Source organism: Falco naumanni, chromosome 5, assembly GCF_017639655.2.
Source record: "Falco naumanni isolate bFalNau1 chromosome 5, bFalNau1.pat, whole genome shotgun sequence".
Lineage (NCBI taxonomy): Eukaryota > Metazoa > Chordata > Aves > Falconiformes > Falconidae > Falco > Falco naumanni.
Window position 1 is genome coordinate 51,023,096 of NC_054058.1, and position 23,190 is coordinate 51,046,285.

At 41.1% G+C, this 23,190-nt stretch overlaps 1 protein-coding gene across 1 annotated transcript in view; it reads right to left on the reverse strand.

The window, feature by feature from the left end:
* The window catches only part of ADAMTS20 (ADAM metallopeptidase with thrombospondin type 1 motif 20), a 98,945-nt gene extending 82,286 nt beyond the window's left edge, over positions 1–16,659 (reverse strand). The window contains exons 1-4 of the mRNA XM_040596689.1: positions 16,226–16,659; positions 15,522–15,868; positions 2,095–2,257; positions 154–410 (exon numbers count right to left, since the gene is read on the reverse strand). Coding sequence (XP_040452623.1) covers positions 154–410; positions 2,095–2,257; positions 15,522–15,868; positions 16,226–16,316 — 858 coding nt within the window. The 5' untranslated portion in view covers positions 16,317–16,659. The remainder of the gene's footprint in view (positions 1–153; positions 411–2,094; positions 2,258–15,521; positions 15,869–16,225) is intronic.
* Positions 16,660–23,190: the final 6,531 nt, after the last annotated feature.

A 23,190-nucleotide genomic window follows, 5' to 3' on the forward strand; every position in this document is an offset into this window, starting at 1 on the left:
CCCCACTTCTGTTTTGTTTTGGTTTTTTAAAAGAAAAATTCTATAAACATTTTAAGTCAGAATTCAGTCAAATCAGAAGACAGGGAAATTGCAGAAGGAAAACAGAACATAAGTAACTGAAATTGCTAATACTTATGAACTAAGTTCACTTACTATTGACATCAGTGTTAGTATGTAGTGCTGTAAATTCTGCCCATGATGACGAACCATTTTGGTGTCTGCTGTAACCATCACTTCTACATATCTTGGATAGGAAAGAAAACGTTTTCTCCTGGAATGTGGATTGGCACCATCCTCTATAGATAGGTTATTAAAAGCATACTGTAAACTGAGAGACTTCTGTAAAACCTTGCTCTCTTCATTTAAACTGCTGAAGGTTGCATGTAGTAAAGTGCTCTTCAATTCTTTTTCTGTAAGGTAAAGAAGATTTACTGTTGAATACAGTTTCTAAATTTAAGGAGAAACAGGCAAAAGGCTGCCCAAAATAGACAAACCAAACTTATATTGATGATCTTATTTCCAAGAGAACCAGTGCAAGAATTTCAAAATTATGTAAAACATGGAAAGCTGTAATAGGAACATCAAATTAGATGTCTAGTACATTATCATATAGTTCTACCATATATGGATTCATTGTTAAAAAGTAGTTAAAAGATAGTATTATACAGTTCCTAGAATGCAGTATAAGCAGTACAAGCAGTACAGCTTAAGTTAATTAGACAAAATAGGCATTTTTTACACACAAACCTTTGACACCAATAGAAACAGTCAAAACAAGCCATAGCAAAGATTAGGCCTGAGTCTTGAACTCAAGTCCCTATTGATTTTTTTCATTTATATAACATCATATAAATACAGAGTTTACTTCATAAGCAAGTACACGTCAAAAGCCTTCAGTGATTTCCTTGACAGCTTTGTTAATATCCATTAGGTAGGATCACTTTCTATAGCAAATACAGAACCTACCCCAATACCTCCAAATTAAGTACTGTAATACTTCCAATTACACTGGTCCAGCCACCAGAGGTTTCTGATGCCCAATACATAAAATTCATGCATTGATCAGGGAGTCACCTTGGCAACAGCCCACAAAATTACTTAACTGAGAAGACATCTGAATTCTCACTACTCTCCAGAACTTAAGCACCTAACTAGACACTTCAGCCCCCTCAGAGTACTGGCAAAATGAGAAACAGCATCTATATTTAAAGTGGGATTTTAAAGATTACCTCAATGTATTGATAAACTCAATACCAGAACAAATCAAAATAATTTTGTTTATAAAGACCAGAAACTAACAAGTGGATTGGTAATAGGTATCACATTTATCAAAAACATACTATGGCAAACCCAGATGAGCTTCCCTGTATTAAGGAAACAGGACTTATGGATAGAGGAAATGCAGCAGATGTCCTATCCTGAATTAAGTAAGGCTTGTACCAAGGTTTCCAATTGATTTTTCATTATGAATTTAGTTTAGAAGAAACCAGAACAAAATGAGGAAAAGATGAGTTTAGACAATTTTAGAAATAATTATCACAGCGCAATTTCAAACTATAAAGATGTACTGAATGCTATGCCTCTCCATATCCTCTGTCAGGGTTCACTTATTAGAGAAACTGCCATGATGACAAGTACTGCCAGATATATTCTGTTCTTCCTTGAAGGAAGGACTCTAATAACTAGGCAAGACTGGCATTGAAGGAGACAAATCTCTTTAGAAGGACAGAAATATAACACAAGGGTTTTCTCCACGAATATTCCTGCAACTCTGTGAGCCAGGGATTACCATCATTTTGGGGGGAGCAATCTTTTGTTCTCGCTCCAATAAATTTAAAGGGGGGGAAATGACAAATTCTTAATGCTTGGAGCCTTTTTCTCACACTAGGTTGCTTATATTAATAGAATTCTGAAATGCAACAGGGAAAAAAAAACCCACCAAAACCAAACCACACAAACTAACACACCTCTACTTTGTAGATATTAATCATAAAAAAAAAAAAAAAAAAAAGAATCGGGAATAACAACACTTGCTTGATTTTCAAACAAAGTACTAACTCCTTAGTTACATTGAAATTTAAAGTATGACTATACCTGAAACTTCACAAGGTTTATGGGATTTCTGATACTTTTTTTTAAGTTCTTCATGCCTGTATATAAGATGTGGTTTGTTGTGCTCATCTTCGTATTCACCTCCATCCGTTTTCATCAGAGGTTCTAAAAAATATTCACCATCATGTGCCTTAAAGGTGCCCATCTGAAAGCAAGAGAAGTAATTGCTTTAGTTTTCCACTAAAGGTATGGATGTGAAGAAAATTTTCATTGAAATATTAAGCCATTATAATATTTCAAAATTAATGGAAGTAAATTCACATGAGCGCAAACTTCAGTGGAAGCTGGAGATGGAAGCTTGAAGGTGAGGCAAAGAGAAGTATTCTTTCAGACTTGTTCCACCAGAATAACTCATAATAGACTAGCTTGTGTATGAACACTGTATCATAGGTAATCACTATACAGAGTTAATGAAACAAAGGAGATTACAAAAGTAAAGACAATTTAGGTAAAACCAAGCAGGACCAGCTTGGAACTGTGCAAAAGGGAGTGGAGACCATCAAGCAATCCAGAATTTAGGCGTTGTCCAAATTCTAGACTGATTTGTTGCCTTCTGTCCTGTATATAATATACAATATTTTTCTTCCAACGCTGCATTCTACCCATAGATTAGAAACAGCATTAATCTAATACTCTTTTTTTAAAGACTTTGAAAGGAGTTCCAGGCATTCAAAGTTGATGGTTTCATTAATACGTTTTTCTCCTTTATTTCCCACCCACCTACCCTGCCCCCCCCCCCCCCCCCCCCCCCCCCCCCCCCATAGCAGACACACATGGGTAACTCTGTAATAGTAACCAGGTTCTTTTGGTTGTCAACAAAAGCACTGGCACATATACAAAGAAAAAGAACAAAAAATAAGCTCCTTCCCTCCACCCCCCTGCCCCATAATCCATTCAGTTATGAAATCCTAAAAGAGAATCTCTTCTTTCTCATTGTGCTTCTAACCAAATTCTGTTTCCTATGGCTTAAGTACCTTATTTCAGGAGACTATGAGGAAGAAAAAACACTTAAGAATTTGATCAAATTATTTTCAGACTTTTTGGCAACTTCTTCAGCCAATTAAGTACCTAGAGCAAGCAGGCGCAGTACATCCTCTCAGCTGTTTTGCTGTATTAACAGCATGTTGACCAATAAGAGAATAGTGATAATCTACATAATATGGTTTAAGAGATTAAGTGTTCATCTCAACATTGAAACTCAGGGTTACAGAGAGAATGGCAGAGCAAGATACACAAGAAGATAAGTGAAAGTATGTTACTGATATTTTTTTTTTCAAGCAACCTACAAGTAGTCTTTTACAATCTGCTGCAGACTACCTTAGTGTCCAGTATATTGTATTGGAATTATCATATCCCCTTGATTTTGGGATCCTTCTAAGCAGTTACAAGTTTTCTATGTTCAAAAGTTTGTGAGGCTTCAGGCATATGTCAGGCTGTCTGTAATCTTGCCTAATACATAGCACACATATCATCCAGAGTTACAGTTATTGTAAACCCATGGTGTTTGGATGCTCTGCATCACCTTCATTGCAGAATGAAAAGAGACCCAGCTAAATACTGTTTTCCTTTCACGACTTTTCAAATTTAACTCACAGAAACACTTTTTCCTCTCAGTTGCTTTGCAAAATTCTTTGCAAGTAGTCTTCATGCTAGATCCTTCCTATGTTCAGTTCAACCTTCTCACATACAGTGTTTACAGGGCACATGATTTGTAAGGGATGGAAGATTGAGCATACCGAGAACACTATGTGCTTCCCTGGAAAGGGCCTCATGAAAACAGATATGCCACAGCTTGTCAGTTAGTCCTAAGTAGGTGCAACATTCTAGGTAAAACTACAGGGACAGACAAAAAGAGCCTGTCACTCAAGGGCAAAGCAGTGAGAACCCATGCTAAAATTCAAGTTGATGTTTACTACATAAATTACTGAAGTCCCAATTACCAAAGCATGATAAATATGACCCCATACTATTTGTGAACACTAAAATGCTAACTAATTCTTTTCCCCCGACTTATTGTAAAACCATTTTCTTGATGAGAGGCATTTAAAATACTTTAAGCAAAAACTTAATTGCTACTGCTTTATTCCACATATACATTTTACTTCCCTCCTACTCCTTCTAACAGCTAGAGCACATACTCCGTATTTGCTCCTTCAATGGCTTTTCTGACTAACAGGTTTTCAGATTTAACAAAGAAATTGTTTCAGTTGCAACAAATATACAGATTATGAGAATAGCAGCATAGAACTAGTAGAAGCATAGAACATAGAAGTGAAGTGTTTATGCTACATTTTAAACTAAACTCATCTTCCAAAATATCAAACTTCCACTGGAAAAGATGAATTGCAAGAACAAGGCTGTATTTTTCTACCATTTCATACTAAATTATATATAGTATGAAATTTTAATTTAAAATTTCATATTTAAAATTTTAAATTTAAGGTGTCATACTTATTTTATAATTAAAAATAATCATTTAAAAAAAATAAATTTTTAAAAATTAAAAGTAAGTCTGATGACTATGAAAATTCCACTCAGACTCCTGACCCCATGCTCAGACAACCCAGTGCAGCCAGAAGAAAAATCCTATCTAGGAATTCTAAACCATATTTATGCACACATCATTATCTAGTGGATCAGGAATAGTCATCATGAGGCATCATGACTGATCCAAGTCCATCTAGGACTGCTGATACCCCAAAAGAGGTATTCCTGCCTTACCCCTCTAGATATGCACTCCACACTTCTTTAAGAACTAGCAATGCAAGTTATATATAGTGTACCCACTCTGTAGTTAAGAATTTATCCCTCCGTCCAAAGAACAATATTTTTCAACTCAAACAGTAAGGGTCACCTGGAACAGAGAACCGTTTTTCCTGGCAAAAAAGCAACTTTTTATCAGCAAAAGCTTCCTGCAAAAGCAGCCCATCAAGCAACTCAGAATGGTGCCCCAAAGCCTGCACACCACGCTGAGCCTAACAATGCATGCGCAATATAAAATGCCTTGCAATGTCTGTAGCTTAACTGTCATTACTCTATAGTCCAAGTACCTCAATCAGAACCGACACGTGTATCTCAACTGAAATCCAGAATCCTGTGCTGAATACACATGCACCAAAGTCTTCTAGGGAGATGAAAAATAAGCAGGTAATACTCCCCTTTTTAAAAGATATTCAGAAGTAGCAGTAACTGTGCTCATCTTCACAGTAAGTTATTAGAGGAATTACCTAGAAAGCAAGAAAATGAAGTCTCCTCCATTATACCCAAGAAATACAAAACACACCATAAACTTACAGCCCAAAAAGTTAGAACAGACAGCTGGAAGGGAAGAATCCTATATTATGTTTCATGACCTCAGAATTATTCTTAGCTTTTTGGTTTAAATCAAAAGATTACTACAAGAAGGCACAATAGTGTCTTTAAGACTGGAGATCCCACCTTTCCAGATATCTGGACTAACTACTTTAGAAAAATGATGCCAGGCTTCCTCTCACTTGCTCACTCTCTGGCCCACTGATTCTGGCAAAGTATCCCCAGACTGACTGTTTAGGCATAGAAGAAAAAGCTGATCAAAAAATCTATAATGCAACAAACTTTCATTCTTTCCTCAATTAATTCTCTTCACCAACGTATAGATAAACAAGTAAGTACTACCACTGACCAATTAGGAAGACCTCCTACCAGTAGTGTACAATTTTTTTCCTACATCCCCTATACAAGTTATGAAGAACTCATTATATTGTATATGAAAGAGCAAAAGATAAGAGATAGGATAAGAACAGTACTCTATCTTAAGAAGGGTGTATGATATTTGTCATTTAAAACCCAAGCAGACATTGAGCTTGAAGCCACCAATTCCAATCCTTTAAATTCTCTGTGAAGACTAAAGATGGATTTTGATTAACTACAGATGGTTATCTCCTCATTTTCCTAACACATAGATCTACAAAAATTTAGTGACCAGCTACACTGTTTTAAAGTTGTTCATTCATGAAAGTAATACTTAAACCGGTGACAGACTCTGCTGGTACAAATGGAGCTATTACTGTGAGTTAGGTGCACAAGGAAACAGGCTGGAAGATCCAAACGAAAAATACTTCTGGTAAAACCAAATAAAGCAAAGTCATTTAGATGTACAGAGGCAGGTTGCTGAAACAGGAGCCCAAGCATTTGCAGGAAATGAAATCAGAAATGAACTGGATTTACTTATCATCTACAGATGCCTCTCAAACCATATAACAAGAAATCTGCCTGAAACATTCTATTTCTGTTCTCAGATAAAGAGGTAAAAGTACATTTAAAAGATCTCTTCAGTGGAAGTGGAGTACAAAATCGAAAACAGCCGCTTGCACATCATAAATAAGTGGTCCAAAGAGGGAGTGCTATGCAGGACTATGCATATGCATAGATTGAGGAAATTTATGAGCAAACCCACATGAGAAAGATAATTTATTTCTTGGATTTAGAGTACTCTGGATGAGTTAGACACTTTATATTAAATCAAGGTTCAATGGATCAACAGCTACTCGCTATATACAGTATGTCTTGGTGGTTTGAAGTTGCTTCAAACTATATAGTCTTAATCAGTGTATTTGCTCTATTCCAAGAGTAGTAGAAATAAATATTGCAGAAGTTATGATTAAAGTATGTACCATGCCCATACACAAAATTACATCTTTGTGTATAACAGCAAGTTTGTAGAACACATGGAAAACATAAGGGATATATAACAGGTTTCAGAAATGTGGAATTAATCTTAATATGTCCAACAGCAAAATTGGAAAGGTTTCAGAAAAATGCTAGAAGAACAACTGAAGTTCTGGAAAACATGACTCTAAACTGGCAGACTCCCTCCCAGGTAAGCTCCACTCCTGTGCTCTAGTATTTTTCATCCCCTCATGGTATGGCTTCTTAACTCAAACAGAAAAACCTGCAAGTGGTTTACAGTAAGAACACATTCATGGTCAAATTACAAAATCCCTTCCTTTCATATTATTCTTCCCCCCCACACACACACACACACATTAACTCAAAGCTCTTTGAGTCATGTGAGAAGCTCTTCACCTTCTTCTTCCTGTTCCACTGTTAGAACATTTTCTACTGAAAGACTTAAGCAGCATAGCTTAATTAGTTCACTAAAGAAAAAATTATTAGAGGTTATCTGATCATGGTACACAGCCAACATCTGGAAAAAATATTTCTACTAGAAGATAGTTCAGCTAGAAACACAAGAAGTAGTGCTTGCAAGCTAAAACATGAATTAAAACAAGAACCAATATAATAGAAATAAGCAAATAGTAATAAAATAAATTATGCACTAGCTAAGCAGCAGGGAAGAAATCCAACAACGAATAACTTTCCTGGTGGAACACCCTTTTAGAAGTGATTGAAAACAACATTACACTTGAAGTTCTGAGAGAGAAATAGAATAAAATCCTAAAAGCTTATTGGGGGTGGGGGGAATCATGTTAACTATGATCTAACTACATTTCCTTAGAAATTCTGGGATGTTAAGATTTCATGAGGAGATAGTAATCACAACTTTAGCACACTTAATCACACCTTGAACAGAACTGATGAGGTATCCACTCATGCTCAGAAGCTTCCAGGTCTGGAAAGGCACCTAACCACTAGTTAAATAAAATTACGTAACTCCAAACTGGAATTTGAATTCCATGTAAACTCATACAGGGATGTTACCTCTTTGTATGTTTAGATCACAGCTGATCTAGCCATGCTGATAACCATAGCACTGGATCCAGCATCCTTACTACTGAGTTACTTTCATTCAGAAACACATACCAGAAAATAAAAATGGTATTTACCTCTGGCATAATGCATAGGAAAAGGAATATTCTTGCAGAAAGTGTAGAAGCCAGCACTATGTACCCTGAACATCGCTTTGCAAGTCTATTGCAGGCAAGAAAGCCTGGCTGGAACTGGTAAAAATGGTATTCCAGGAGTTTCTAAATAGAATTGGTAACAACAACAGACTGGCTAAATAGCCGACAACTTGAGGGAACGTTACAATAACAATCTCAAAGACAGCTGGAAAGAGCAGGGTTCATGGCAATTAAGAAGATTCATTGGAGTGGAAGGAAGAGAGAGAGGAGATTTATTTATTTTTACCTTTATGTACAATTCACAGTGAACAAGCTAGACGAGTCAAAAATTATGTATAACAGCTTTTTTCATAGATATATACATACAGATTTCATTATAGAAAGGCAGCTATTCTGCAATACCTGTTGAAACTGGTGAAACAAAATATATATATACATAATGGGGTTTTCTTGTTTGGTTGTTTTTTTCTGGGAGGAACAGAGTTTTTGACTTTGACTTGGTTTTTAGGGGAGGTAGTTTATTCATGTGCTAAAAACATCATGAAGCCAAGTATTCCCACAGAACACAGACCTAGGGGATCCATATGCTTAATCTTGGAGAAAGCTCCACCATATAATCTTGTCTGTCTCAGTACATGTCAAGCAAATTTACATTTGCAACTTATCTCTCTTTAAAGAGAACTTCCTAGCTTTGATATTTTTAAGTACATGCAGAACTACCTTTTTCTCTCACTGTAAATGAGTAGCTCCCTAAAGTCCTTTCAACCTCACATGCGCCATCAGGCACTTATCACAAGTACACATAAGGTATGGCTAGATTTTCACCTGTTATAGTCAACCACACAGTAAGTTACTTTGAGTACTTTTGTCAATATGTGTATACCCAGAAGGTACAACCTGTTCTCACAGTGTCTGACTTCGCTACCACAGTCTTGCCATTTTCTACATGAGGGTACATCCTAAACAGAATGACAACTGAGACTATTGCAGATATGTTATCTCATGGGCAAAGCTTATCTATTCCCCAAGAGTACAAAGTTTCCCAAGATCTGTAACAGCTGTTGACTGCCACCTGGGGCTGGAAACATTGACAAAAAAAATCCCAAACCAAGCTGTTTTGCACACCATTTCAGTAACAGCTTACCTAATGACAGCAGATGGCCATATGTTGTGTTCTCTGCCCACCTCTGACATCCCTGTCACTTACATTCAGGCACAGTACCTTCTGCATACTTCCTGGAAGTTTAATGAACACGCTTATATACAGATACATAGATGTACACACACAAAAGTAAATCCAACCTCCTGTGGCTGCCCACAGCTTTCCAGCAAATAAACCTAAATTGTCACATAAACCCAAAATGATGAAAAAAAAGATTGTCGATGTCCTGTAAAGGCAGCAGTTAAGAGCAGGCTGCAGCCATCAGAACAGTTTGTCTGGCAAACATAACACGCTCAAGCAGCAGCCAGGGAAGAAGGCTCCCAGACATAGGATGTGGGCAAAAGGCAGGTCAGCGATGGCTGAGAATCCTTGACATAAATTGTTATGTAGGCACGTCCCAGCCTGTCTAAAGGACGATTCATGCAGAATTGCTGCTGAGAAGGTAAACACACATTCAGATCCTACTGCTTCTGATAAGACATTTTCAGTGACAGACCTTCACGTGCACAATTTGCAACCCTGTGTATTTTCTCAGTTTGCAACTGCAATTACCACCTGCATTTGCTGATCTGTGCTGGTCCATGTGTAAAAGCATAGTATCTGTGGAAATACTTTCAGGAAAAGCAGAGATGTAAAGAGCTTGAGGAAAATGTACTGGGGATATTTCAGGGGTTTTGTAACAGCTGCAGGGGAGACCTGAACTGTCTTACTATTTTATAACAAATTGTGTGATGAATAGTGATTTTGCCAAGGCAGCCAGGCAGAAATTGACTCTGGAATACAGGATCATATTCAAGTAAATTCAAGCGTTACGTTCTACAGTCAGACACGTGAAAAAAACATGTAGTGTCTATATGCAGGAAAACAAAGCTAAAACCAAGTGAGATAGCAAAAGAAGTGTGCCCTTCATTCCGTGCCTAGCAGAGCAAGACTAGGAAGGCTTCAGGAAACTGTAGTCATTAAAACACTCTTGCTGAAAAATGCTAGATCAAGTGTCACGCAAGTGGAAATATTGAAAATTGGCCCTGCTTGTGAGAATACATATTAAGGAAAAACTAATAGGAAAACAAACTAAAGTGAATGAAATAAAAAACATAAATGAAATTAAGTCAAGACCAAAAGAATAAATAATCAGAGAAGAAAGCAGCAAAAAGAAAAATCAAGTGAAAAATTCAAATGAAGCTATGAAGTACAAAAATCTTTATCCAGACCTTTTCAATATACGGAAGGTAGAGTTCAGTCTACTTCCTGATCCTTGTCTGTTCTGTTTAGCTATGAAAACAACACTCAGAAAGAAAGAACATTTATCTTTTACTTACAAAGTCAATCCTTGTACTTGAAACAGTTTTGTGCTAGTAAGAGATAGAACAAATGCACAGCATGATTACTGAAGTTTTTGACTGCTGTGTTGCAGAGATTCAGGGCTGGAGTCTCACTTTGTATACCAGAACTATTAAGCCGAAGTCATCACATCAGCCAGTCAGCAGCAGAAAGACTTAGTTTGAGCAAACAAGAACTGATTGTCTTGAGTTGACATTTAAATATGACTTTTTTTCCCCACCATATGATGGAATCTCTACACTAAGATGAAAATCTATAAAAACTAGTATGTGGCTTATGGATGGATGCTCATAGGTTTATAAATGTGACCTGAATGCTGAATACTGCTGAATACTAATCTGCCTTTCAGATTTAGCAGGTAACTTTTTTGAAGTGACAGCCCATAAATTAAAGCATTAAGTTACACCAAGGTAAGGGTATCTTCGAGTTTGAAGTATTAATTGGAAAACCAGTGCAGTTTAACTTATTGAAGTTATTAGTACTAAGAAGCACAGAACTGGGGAGCAAGTGTCTGGAGTCTGTTACCTGCACTAGATCTCCACAAGAAACTAGATGGTAGCTATACTATGCTAGCACTAGTTTCTAGCAAATTCTTTTGTTTGGTTCTTTGTTTACACTTGTTGTTGGGTTGGGGGTTTTTAATCCAAGAATTCAAAAATACATTTCATTAAGATAAATTCCAGGACTGCCTGCTTTTCCTTGAAAGGAACCACTGCACTCATCCATAGTAACCGACAGAATTGTTTTCAAAATCTCCCAGAAAGGTAATCCACTCATCCATATTAATAAAAAAAAAAATAATAACCTCTTGTACTGAGGAAATTCTGAAGTTTCACACTTAGGTATGTATTCTTGCCATTCTCCAGACAAAAGTAACTGTGATGTGCAGTAAAGGAGTGTTACTGAGGGGCTTCCTTTAACTCTCAGGGAAGGAATTTGTCACTCAGACCTTGTTACACTCCAGAAGCTACATCAGAACAAAGCACTAGTAGACTGCAGAAAGCTGACAGCTAGCAAATCCATGCAAGATCTTATTCCTGTGTACTTTCCTACAAACATTTGACAGTCAGTCAGCATGTGACGTTACTCTATACAACAGAGGCTGTACATCCAAGCAGATGTCCATTTCCTTCTTTCTTACCTTTCCCTCTCTCACAGTAGAGCCACATAAAACACCTTTGGCACTTAGGCATTCTCCCAGCTCACAAAAACTGATTTTAACTATCCTCAGCATCAGTCAATACATTCCTGATCTCCAAGAAAGAACACCAGGCTTCTCAAAGGACTAAACAACCTTTTTATAGCATTCATTCAAGATTATATATATTAAAAAAAAAAACCCAACAGCAGCTCCTTGTCTGTAGGTTTATAAGAACTGAAGGCTCATTCTAGCTATGAATAGTGATAGCTCCCTCTGTAAGACACTTTATTCACTGGTATTTGCTCATATTTGTCAATAAACTTTAAGCCATATGCTGTCAAAAGTTAAATGATTCATTTTTTTTCTCCCTCTGATTTTGCTGTCTGGATAACATTTGAGAGGTCTATTTAGTCTACATACATCCAAGGACATTCTCAGAAGATCTTGTTTCCCCTATCTGTAGGAAGCTGCAACTGATTAATGCAGTGAAAGTAAAAAAAAAAAAATTAAAAAAATACAGAACTCAGGAAAATAAAGTATGAAATTTCAAAAATTACTCTAAAGATGCATGAAATACGCCTGTATGTGATCAGATGTTCAACTAGGCACCCCGGCCATCACTCCAAATGACCTTCTGCCTTTGACGGCATCCCAAACTTCCCTAATTACGCACTCCCTCTTTGCAATTACTACAGACTCCCTGCTGACCTTCTAACCTCTCTTTGCCATTTGCACCCCTGAACTCAGGGCATGCTCTGAAATGTAACAGAACAAAACCGCATACAGGGTGCCAGGAGCCATTAAGCAATGCTCCATGGATACTCAGTTGCACATGCTCTTGGCACACTCAGAAAAAAGCTTAACGGAGAGTGAAAAGGGAAAGCAGAGCTTGAGGATGAGGACAAGCTCAACTTGAGAAAGCAAAAAAGAAAACAAACTTTGGAAGCAGCAGTGAAGCTGTGAATGAATGCAGTACAGAGCCTGGGAATAGATGCCTGCAGAATAAAGTCAACACAAGTACCTGGTTTAACTTCACATTACTCAGGCAATTTTTAAAATTACATTGTTAAACTTCTGGTACCTTTTTATCTAAGTCCAAGTCCTTTTTTCCTCCCTAGTTTTTACAGCATTGGTCTACAGCAATTGCCTTATATATGCAAAGCTGGAACATAAAATTATTCCTAATAGTACAAAGCAATCTCTTCTATTTTAATTTCCATACACCAAGCTCAAGTTCAGCACTGAGGAAAATGGATCCTACAAAAAAAAAAAAAAACAAAACACAAACAAACAAAAAAAACCCCCGGTATTTTACTCAAACATAATACAGGGCTACCAAGTCACTGCTCTCGTTCTTACCATCTCACTCACAATAGTGTCTTACCTCAGAAGCAGTACCACTTAAATCTCTGTGTGTATTTGTTAAGCATGGTACTGTTCAATAAAAGAGCAATAACTGACTGGCTTACTTTTGCAGGTACATTTGTTGAACGCAAAAAGCTATGAAATTGTAAGAACCCTGAGAAAAAACATCTTTTTACTAACTTTTGAAGGCAGCCCCACCTGAGAGTAGGGAATGCACTCAGGGAGGACAAGGTCTCAGAGGAAAATTCCACCTGGCCTCTGTCTCCCTCCTTTCACATCCATTCTTGTCTCAATGGTAAAAAGTAGTCTCCTCTGGCAGTCACATGAGGAGTGTAACATTTACTTTGTATACATGAGGATGAGGAGGAACATTAGTCTGAAGGCTCCAAGTCAGGTCAGAGGGCACTCTGTGCAGATACAGACAACCACCGAGCTACAACCGTCTCTTCATTCCCACACAATCCCTCCCCTAGGGAACTACAGGCATGTCCCACACAAAGTGCACCACCAGCCACAGCACAGCTTTGCTTCCTCTTCTGAAAACCTTACCAGCTTCATGAGTAAGGGGAAAGCAGCCACAATGTTGGGTATGCTACACTGTCTGCAAAACCATGTCTGCTGGGCAGAAGGTAAAGTGAGCAGCAAGAGAAGGTCCTTAGAGTACTGGGACAGCAAGGCCTCTTTGCTGGTGGCTCAGTAATGCACTCTGGTCAGCCAGGCAACAACTGAGGACATGAAGTCCAGCCGGAAGCTGCAATGAAAGTTCATGAGGCTCATCTAGAAGAGGCAAAGGCTCAGTTTAAAGGCACTTGGGGATTTCTGAGCAGACACATACATGATGCGAACTGTAAGGTACCAGTAAAGTAGACAGAGAAACAAGAGAAGTGAGACATTTGTTACTGAAAAGAAGAGAGTCTTGTGCTGAAGAGCCTGAGAAATGCTAAATAATAGGTAGCTGAGACAACTTTCGAGTGCAGTAGATACATGTTTTTCAGAAAAATTATTTTCAGCACACGTGATCCCTTCAATTAATCAAAAGTAATGGTTTGCAGGGACAGAATTAGAACAGACAACAGAAGTTATGAAAAGAGAAGGTTTTAAAACTTCTCATATTTATTCTTTATAGAGTATGATACTACTGTCAATACCATGGTTATATAAGCATCTACTAACGCATGAGATCAACCAACCATATTTGTGATTCCTCCTCTTTGCTACTCCCTCTTTAAGTTAGTGCAGCCTATTGGGGTGTTTAGTACAAGTTTGAACTGGGTTTTGGATAATGCAGACAAGAACCAGTGACAGCTGTTTGTAAAGCAAGATATATAGTCAAAACTAACACATACAGAACTACCGTTTTCAAATGCTTACTCCTCCAGTAATTTCCAAGGAGAAGCCCAAGCCTACAGACCTCAATCCAAAGACAAGGTGGCATATATCCAAGAATAAGCACAAGAGGTGTCTCTCTCAAGTACCAACTATTTCTGATCCTCTTTTCCATCACGTGTATCACCTTCTTATAACACACATTACACCTCCCTGCACCCATCCAGTCAACTCCATTCTATTTTCTATATGCTTGTAGAAGAGATTAGAACACAAAGTTGGATTTTTTCAGTTCCCCCAGACCCCCCCCCCAAAAAAAAAAAAAAAAAGTTTTGCATCTTTACTTTCCTGAGTGACTGCAGAAACCATGGAACAACCTCAACTTAAATTTACAGTAATATTTACAAAATCGTATTTTTACAGTGTGCATATCAGAAATACTTGTCTTCAGCATTTCAGTAAACAGTGACATGGTAAAGCACTAGGTATCAGTCTTGTTTCTGGACACAATAAAATATAGCAACACAGTACAACTGTTTTAATAGACAGTGGTGTTATACTACTTCTTCATTATCACTTTGGAAGACATAAGCAATGCTATCAAGGGATAAGTAAAAGATGTATATCAATGGAGTTTTGATTTGTTTGCTCAATTCAATTCTTCAGAAGTGTTTTATCGACACACTCCTATTGAAATTTGGAGGAACCTTCCCACTCATTTTCAAATGAAACATGACTAGAGAGCATGGCTACACACCTATTAGAACATGACACACCTCTACAGCATTGCTGAAAGTAGATGAAGAAAGATAGCAACACTAGTTGTTCTCTCATTGTCTCAAGCACCATTATTCCTCACTCATAACCACACAGTATCTATAAAGCTACACACACATAACTGATGCTGACTAACAGCATCAATTTATCAAAACAATAGCTTACTGTGTTTGAGGCATGTTTTTTCCTCCATTATAGCATTCTTGGTGTCAGGAGTTACACCAACCAGTTCTACTGCAGGCCAGCAATGGCTCCTTTGAAAGCAGCATTTGTATATCCCACCAAAAAGTATCATCATGACTGCACACTGCCGATGCCAAGACATTTCATGACCAACTACTTGGAATGATGCCTGAGGATTTCCAGCTCAGCTCTGCAGCAAAGGCATCCCACTATGTTTCTTTCAGTGAGAAGAATATGAATGGAGACAGGAGGCAGTAACCAACATGCTTACCAAGCCACCACAGATGCTGAAGACAGCCATGTGCATCTCCTGTGCATTGACATGCCCACGGTAGAAACAGTGGCGCAAATCAGGGGAGGGCTGCTGCTGCGGGGCCCCTATGTGCACCACAGTGTACTGAGCGGCGACAAAGCCCGCATCAGCACTCAGGTTGAGCTGGAAGACCTGCCCGTACGCGCTGAGCTGGTAATGTGTTCGGAAAGCGGTGGGCTCCAGTGGTGCCTCCAAGCTCCTCTTCCTCCTGCTGAAGTGATGCGCGTGAGGGAAAACTTCTCCAAATTCATTCACTCGGACAGGTGTGACGATTTCATAGGAGGAGAGCTGCTTCACTAAGGTCTCTGCAACAGAAATCAAAAAACTCGGCCTGAAGCAACCGCACAGCGGCGACCTTCGCTCGCACCCGGCACTCGCTGCGCTAGCCAGGGGTGCGGTGACAGGCGGGGGCAGCGGGCCTGCCTCCAGCGCGCCCGGCGACACCCCGCTCCGGCCGCTCCGGCCCCACCGCCCGCCGTCCCGCGCGGCTGCCGTGGGGCGCCCCAAGGGCCACCCCCCCCAAACGGCGGCCCCGCTGCCCCCCGTGAGGAAACGCTCCCGCCGCCCTGCCCGCCGCCGCGGCGGCTGCCCCACAGGGCACGGCGCCTGCCGCGGGGCCAGGACCCCCGGTACGGCCGCCGCCTTTGTTGCCGCCTGTTTACCTTGTCCCGGGTGGAAGCGGGCTCCCCGCGACTCGATGAGGAGCGGGCAGAGGAGGCACAGCAGAGCCGCCAGCCACCTCGCCACCCGCATGGCTCGCTCGCGGCGGGCGTGCCCGCAGCGCCCCCGGGCCGCTGCCTCAGCAGCCGCCGGCGGCCGGGGCCGGCCCCGCACCGCGCGGCTCCTCCATGCTCCCCGCGCCCCCCGCTGCTCCGCGCTCCCCTCACACGGCCGCGCCCGCGGGAAGCCGCGCCGCGCCCGCGCTCCCTCTCCTCCCAGCCCCGCGCCTCCACTGCCCCAGTTCGCTCGCCGCCACCGGGGTGGGCGAGGGCGGCCCTTCCCGGCCCTTCCTCCGCCGCCGCCGCCGCCTGCCGTGCCCAAGCCCGTGCCCCTGCCCCCGCCGCCGGCGGGGAGGCGAGGAGGTGCCCAGCTGCCCTCAGGCGGGGGCCATCCCCCGACCCGCACTTCAAAGCGGGCCCCGGGCGCCGGCCCGCCCCCGGGGCTGGGGCTGCCCAATGGCGCAGGGCAGCCCCGCGCGCGGCCGCCGTGCGGCACCTCCCCCTCGCGCACCGCCCGCCCGGGCCGGGACCTCGGCCGGGGCACGGGGCCCGCTCCCGCCGCCTGCCGCCCCTCGGCCCCCCGCAGAGCCCGGGAGCGGTGCCCGCTCGGAGCCAGCCGCGCTTGGGGGAAGCCCGGCGGTACCGAACTCGCCCCGGGAACGGCGAAGGCAGCGCCGTGGGCTCGGGGCGCCCCCTCGGGCTCCGTGTTGCCCGCGCGTACCCACCGCTCACCCCACCCTGCGCCTCGGCGGCGGCGTGAGGGCGGTGCCACCGGCAGCTTCGCGGGGAGCCCGTCTGCCGGCAGAGGCCGACGCCGGGGCGCTGGCAGGCCGGGCTTGTAACGCCGGGGCCCCGCGGGCTTCGATTATTGTGCCTGGGCAAAGCCTTCACAAACCGCCTGTGCCCGCACTCGGGGCCTGCGCCCCTCACATGGAGCCCCGGGGTTACCAGCCGCACTGCGAAGAGGTTGTCAGGAGGCCCTGCCGCGGCAATCCCTGTACAAGTACAATGGTTCCTTTTCAGGAAAAGTAGGCAGCTCTGGAATTTGTTTTGCTGAAATGTAATTTTCAGTTGTTTGGTCCTTCTTATAACTGTGATTAAACCTACGTCTTGGGAGGGGGAGAGCAGGAATCTCGCCTCGAACCAAAAAACCCACGAGTTGGAGAATCCATTTCGTTGATGGCTAATCACTGTCAAAGATGGGTGAATCATTTTCAGCAGCATCCATCTAGACGAAAGTATCTACAGTGCAGATTCTTATGGTGAGCTGGGTTTCCGAGCCAGCGAGGGGGTCTAGCCAGTACAGGCAGTGAGATCTGCCTGTTCAGCCACCAATGCTCTCCAGAAAATATGCAACGCACACACAACTTGTTTTCAAATATTCCTTTTGTCTCCTCTGTATTAAGTGCTTCGTCTCAATCTTTTCTTGTCTGCTTCAACAAAAAGTGAGTCAGATAAAAGGTTTAAACAGAAATGCTTACAGTGTCTGCAAGTACTGTCTTCAGTGCATTTGTTCATCGGTGCACTGGTGGCCAAGATAGCACAAACAACTTCAGAACTGATAACCAGCTTATTGTATGTCTGGAGGGAACAGAGTGCACAAGTGGAACTGAGCTCACCCAGCCTCTCCCTCTGTTCTTACTGGGGTACCAGAGGTGCCAGTGGCCGCTCTGTCAAAGGCAAAGGCAAAGTGGCCTCAAGGATGGCCTTTCAGCCTGAAGTGCCTTTTACGTCTTCAGGCTGTTTTGTGATCTGACTCACCTGTTACTTTAGGAATCTTTGTCAGGTAGAAACAGAGTTGAAGGACATGTTTCCTTCTCCTGAAATAAGGGAATGAGCTGATCAAGCTTTGAATGAATGTGAAGAGTACTGGAAAAACCTTCACTGCTAGAGTCAAGTCAGATATCCCCTTCCAGAGTCCAGGATTGTAGAAGGGTTGCCTGGATTGTTCCTAAGTATATTGCTAGCCAGCATAACCTAGAGAACATTGAGTCCTGTTGGAAATACTGAGTTGTCTTCTTGAATAGTCTGAAGATGGCAGCTCTCAGATGCATATGAAACTGTTTGCTCTGTGTGGGTCACTGACAAGGCCAGTCATGACAAGAAACAAATATTTGAAATCTGAAGACTTCTTTCAAAGTGAGAAAAAACAGAAAGCTTATGTCTCCAAATATCTTAAATATCAAAGTAATCCAACAAGAAGCAAGAATTCCAATCTATTTCTTTTAAACTGCATACACTGGAGAATACTGATCACGACATGTAAACAAAATTCAGGTTTCTGAGCATTGGGTGGTGAGAAAGAGTTGGAGGTGGGTGGAAAGAACTCCATCCTCACCGTCACAGAAGCATGAAGGTACAAGGCTCGTTTCAGTGGCCTGTGATGTCCTGTTGCAGAAAATTAGCACATGGGGTGCTCACATAGTAGTAGAGCACTGTTTAAGGATGAATGCTTTGATTTTGCTGACTCTTGTAAAATGCATGAACAATGGGAAGAAATTAAATTGAGAGGAGCAATTGTTGCACGTGACTGAGACTTCTCCAGCAAATGAGAATTTACCCCTTTTTTGAATCTCAGTCATTGAAACAGTAATCAGAGTGCAGCGTTATCTCCTTCCTTTGTAAATTTAAATGGTTGTCAGTGATGAAGTAAATGTTTCGTTAAGCATAAGCAAATACCCACTGAGATGTGGTTTCACTTGTTTATGATTTACAAAGTCATTTTTTCTAAAAATGAAGAGAAGCATTAAGCATCAGGGAAGTCAAAGTTCAGTGTTCCCGCTTAAAGCATGAAGCTTACTTGTAGCCCACTTCAAAGGAAATACAAGCAGATGACTCAATTTTTTAACAATTTATGTATGCATTTATAATCTTTTAGAAAAAGCAATATTTACTTCAAAATGTGACTATTTTAAACCCAGTAAGATTACTTTTCTTAAATCTCATGTTAATATGGCTAACTTCCCTTGTATTCTCCATTAGAATGGAACACTAGCTCTTCTATAGTAAACATTGAAAGTCCATCTCTGTCTAAAGATTGACTGTTTAGACCAATTTAAAATTGACAAAATTTATGTAGATTGCCGGTGTTGTTCCAGTAGCTACTGGCAATGCCATGGGACTACTGCTCAAAATCCAGTGCCAAATAAGCCAATTCTTTCAAATTGTTTTTAAAAGTTTTTTTCAAATTTTCATGCTAAACAAGAAGCAAACTTCCAAATGTGAATCTGGTGATTCAGACAATGTCAGGTATTCAAATCAAACACCTTTTTATACTTAGCAGCCAGCACGCTGTCAGAAACCACTGAAGCTCTGCAGGTATTAGGCACAAGTCTGATTTTCAAATGCAAGATGGGTTAGCTGTGCAGGAGCAAAGGAAAATAAGAGGGTTTTTTTAGGTAGTATTCATGTTATCTGAATGGCTTTGGGCAATAAGCTGCGGTCATTCAACCTGACCTCTACCCATATGGCATCAGTTTGAATCTTGTGAGGAGCAAATATAACCCTGTATATCAAAGGAAGGAGTGTATTTCTATTATGAAGAAATATGTCAGAAAATTCAGAAAGCATGGAAATAATATGTTTACTAGAACTTTGAGGTAGAAGGGTGGAGACAGGCACGAGGATGAAACAAAGCTGGGAATTATGGAAGCTGTTTAAAGGAGCAGAACTGCAAAAATACATAATGAGATATTAAAAATAGAAATTCAAATGAGGGGTTGAGCACTGGAACAAGGGCACAGAGAGGTTGTGCAGTCTCCATCCTTGTAGATACTCAAAACTCAACTGGACAAAGAAGCCCTGAGCAACCTGAACTAATTTGAAATTAGCCCAGCTTTGTGCAAGAAGTTGGCCTGGATGACCTCCAGAGGTTCCTTCCAGCCCAGATTATTCTGTGAATCTATGAAACAAAGAGAAAAACGTTCCTGGAGAAAGCTGAAGAGACCAAAGTCAAAAGGAAGAAGAGAATCATTAGACCTACTAAAAGAACAGAGATGTAGGGAGGGCAGGGGGAAGTCAAGAGGAAATAGCCTTAGGCTACAAAGAAACAGAAGAGGAAGAAAGCAGAAGCAACTGAGAATAAAGCAGAAGCAACTGAGAATATCTGGTAGGATTTTTCAAGGCTGGAAGTCACTGCTAAAGCTCCAGCTAAGACAGTGGAATTATGCTGGTTTACATCTCCAAATGCAGTCCTCAGCAATGTAATGTATTCTGACTTCATTAAATCTGCATTGACATTAAAGCTTGCTATTGAACAGTTGCCTTTAAAATGCCTCCTACGCTAGCGAAATAAATCCATCTATTTACACTGTTTATGCTTTTCACTTATCTCTTTCAGCGGATATGTTTGGAATGAAGTATGTTGTGCCAATTACTTTGCAAGTGAATGAAATACAAGGATATTCTGTGCTCACTGAAACCACTTGCCTTCCTCAGGGTTTCATTAGGATTGCATAGACAAACTGAATTGCAATTATGTCATAATTATTCAAATATTTGTAATGTACACTTAACATGCTGCAGTAGATAAGGCTTACCAGATAAAAGAGTAGGATTTGTAAAAATGCACAATGAGTAGTTAATTAATTTCTTTCTTAGGTCCAGTACAACCTACCACAGATTAGCTATTAAATCCTTCAACTTAGTTTTGCCTCCATTTTTTTAAAGTGGTCTTTTGTAAGTGGTTTTGGCTGAAAATCACAAAGTTCAAAATAGTAGCAATGTAAAAGTCAGTTGTTAAAAAAAGGCAAAGCCAATGTTTAAGTAAGTGAAATTGTTATAAAAAGTCAGACATGAACGAATTTTATTTGGAAAAGGAGACTATATGAAGTATATCTTTTACTTCCTTATTATTATAACTTGGCATTTTTCTGTCTTGCAGAATACAATTTAAATCAATCCTTCAGGCTCTTTATTTACTGTTCTTGTCAGGACAACAAACCCTTTGCACAAACCTGCCCACCTTGCAGTCACTTCTCTTATTCATCACCTTGTCTGTTGCTTATCTGGGGAATTCCCAAAGGTTATATTTATACCATATACACACACACACACCCACACACCCACACACACACCCCCCATAAAACCACCTGACTCCTGGCACCAGGTCAAAAGTGGCTTAAGTCCCTGTTGATCAAGGCTACTGTTGTCTGGAGCAGGTTGGCCTTGCCCAGAGGCTGAGCCTTGCAGCGAGCCTGGCTCCATGCCTATCTCATCTTCCCACCTGCACCCTGCCATGCCTCCTGTGCAAGTCTATCTGTAGTCAACTGCTGAAGCTGGGGCTGTTGGAGGGAGATGGCTGGATGGATCACTGCATCCAGGAGAATTGGTACTCTTGTGTGCGGTGGCAGCTGGGCTGTTCCTGCATGCCCAGCCACTGCCACTGCAGGCATCTTTGGCTTTTTTTGTGAAACTCAGGGCCAGCAGCATCACCCATAAAAACGCTGTCAGAGACTGCCTTTCAGCAAGGACTCTAGACATGCTCCAAATAACTTAAATCTGACATAGTTCCAGTGCTGTTTTGTGCCCTCCTCCACTCTGCTCTGTCCTCTTTTGCCTTACCCCACACCATCCAGCCAGGTCCTCAGCTTCCCTGCAAGAGTGCCTGTCCACCTGCCAGCCCAGCTGCAACTCCAGGGACTGCTTGGGGAGGGGAAGACCTAGCCGTGAAACCCTTGGAGTACATAAGGACAGCATATATGTTGCAATGAAATACAACTGTATTCTTGCTGACATGAGTAAATTAGAGGCTAAATGACATAGGTTCCAAATAAAAGACATTTAAAATAAAATTATCACTGGTCAAGTATGAAGTAAAAAAAGCCAACCCACACTGGATAGCATAGTTCTAAGGTCTTGTCTAGTCTTGAGAACGGGATGGGGAGGTCTGTAAATGTATAATGAAGGGTGAAGGTGTGAGGACAGCAGGGATGCTGTGGGAGATGCTCTCTGGTGAGCCAGGAAGTTAACCCTCGCACGGTTTCATCCACCCTCACTGCGTGCAGCTGGAGTGGACTGTCTCTTCAACCCATCTGGTCAGTGAGTCAGTGTGTGTGCAGTGTGGATACTGAGGAGACCAGAGCACAGGGGAGCAATTTGGGGTGATCCTGTAGGTGAACTCATGAACCCATGAACCCACAGAATTTAAAGGGAGTGAAATCAATGACATTTTATAGAAACCAGTAGCATTTTGAACCATATTATAAATTGATTCAACAATTTGATATAATAATCTTTCATTCTTAGGCTGATTCAAAGGGTCTTCTGAAAAATACATTTTTCTTTTTCCTACAGTATGTATACATTTATGCTACTATCTGCTTTCACACTATAATATTTTTTAAACAATGGTAGCTTACTCTGATGTTAATGTCTGCACATTTACTCTTCCCTTAATCAAAGGTAACTGAAAGTTCATTACTTTTATATTATTTAACATTAAGTCTTTTGCCCAGTTTTATTCTGTGAAATATAGGCTTAGAGACTGACGGGTACTGCATACCATACCATGTAATTGGAACTTGCTTCCCTTAGCTTTCATTGAGTTCCTGCATTATTTTCAGTATGAATACTTTTGCAGTATTGTCTATGAAATACTAACTTACTGACAAAATGTATTATTTGCAAACATTTAAATATATGCCAGGCAGTCATAGCTACTAATTTAAGATGCTTATGATTGATTAAAATAATTTATTTGTGTTTTAAGTGAAGACAGGCACTTTGACATCATTACAAATCCCATGGGAAGGAAAGCGAAGAGGCATATGCCAGCTGCAAGGTACTACAGCCAATGTTGTGCACACACCATGGATGTACCCTGGCTCAGTGTCCCAGGACACGAGCTGGAAAACTGCTCTGTGCTTTCTGCTACCCCTGGGGCAGGAATCCTGCTCTGAACTTCACCC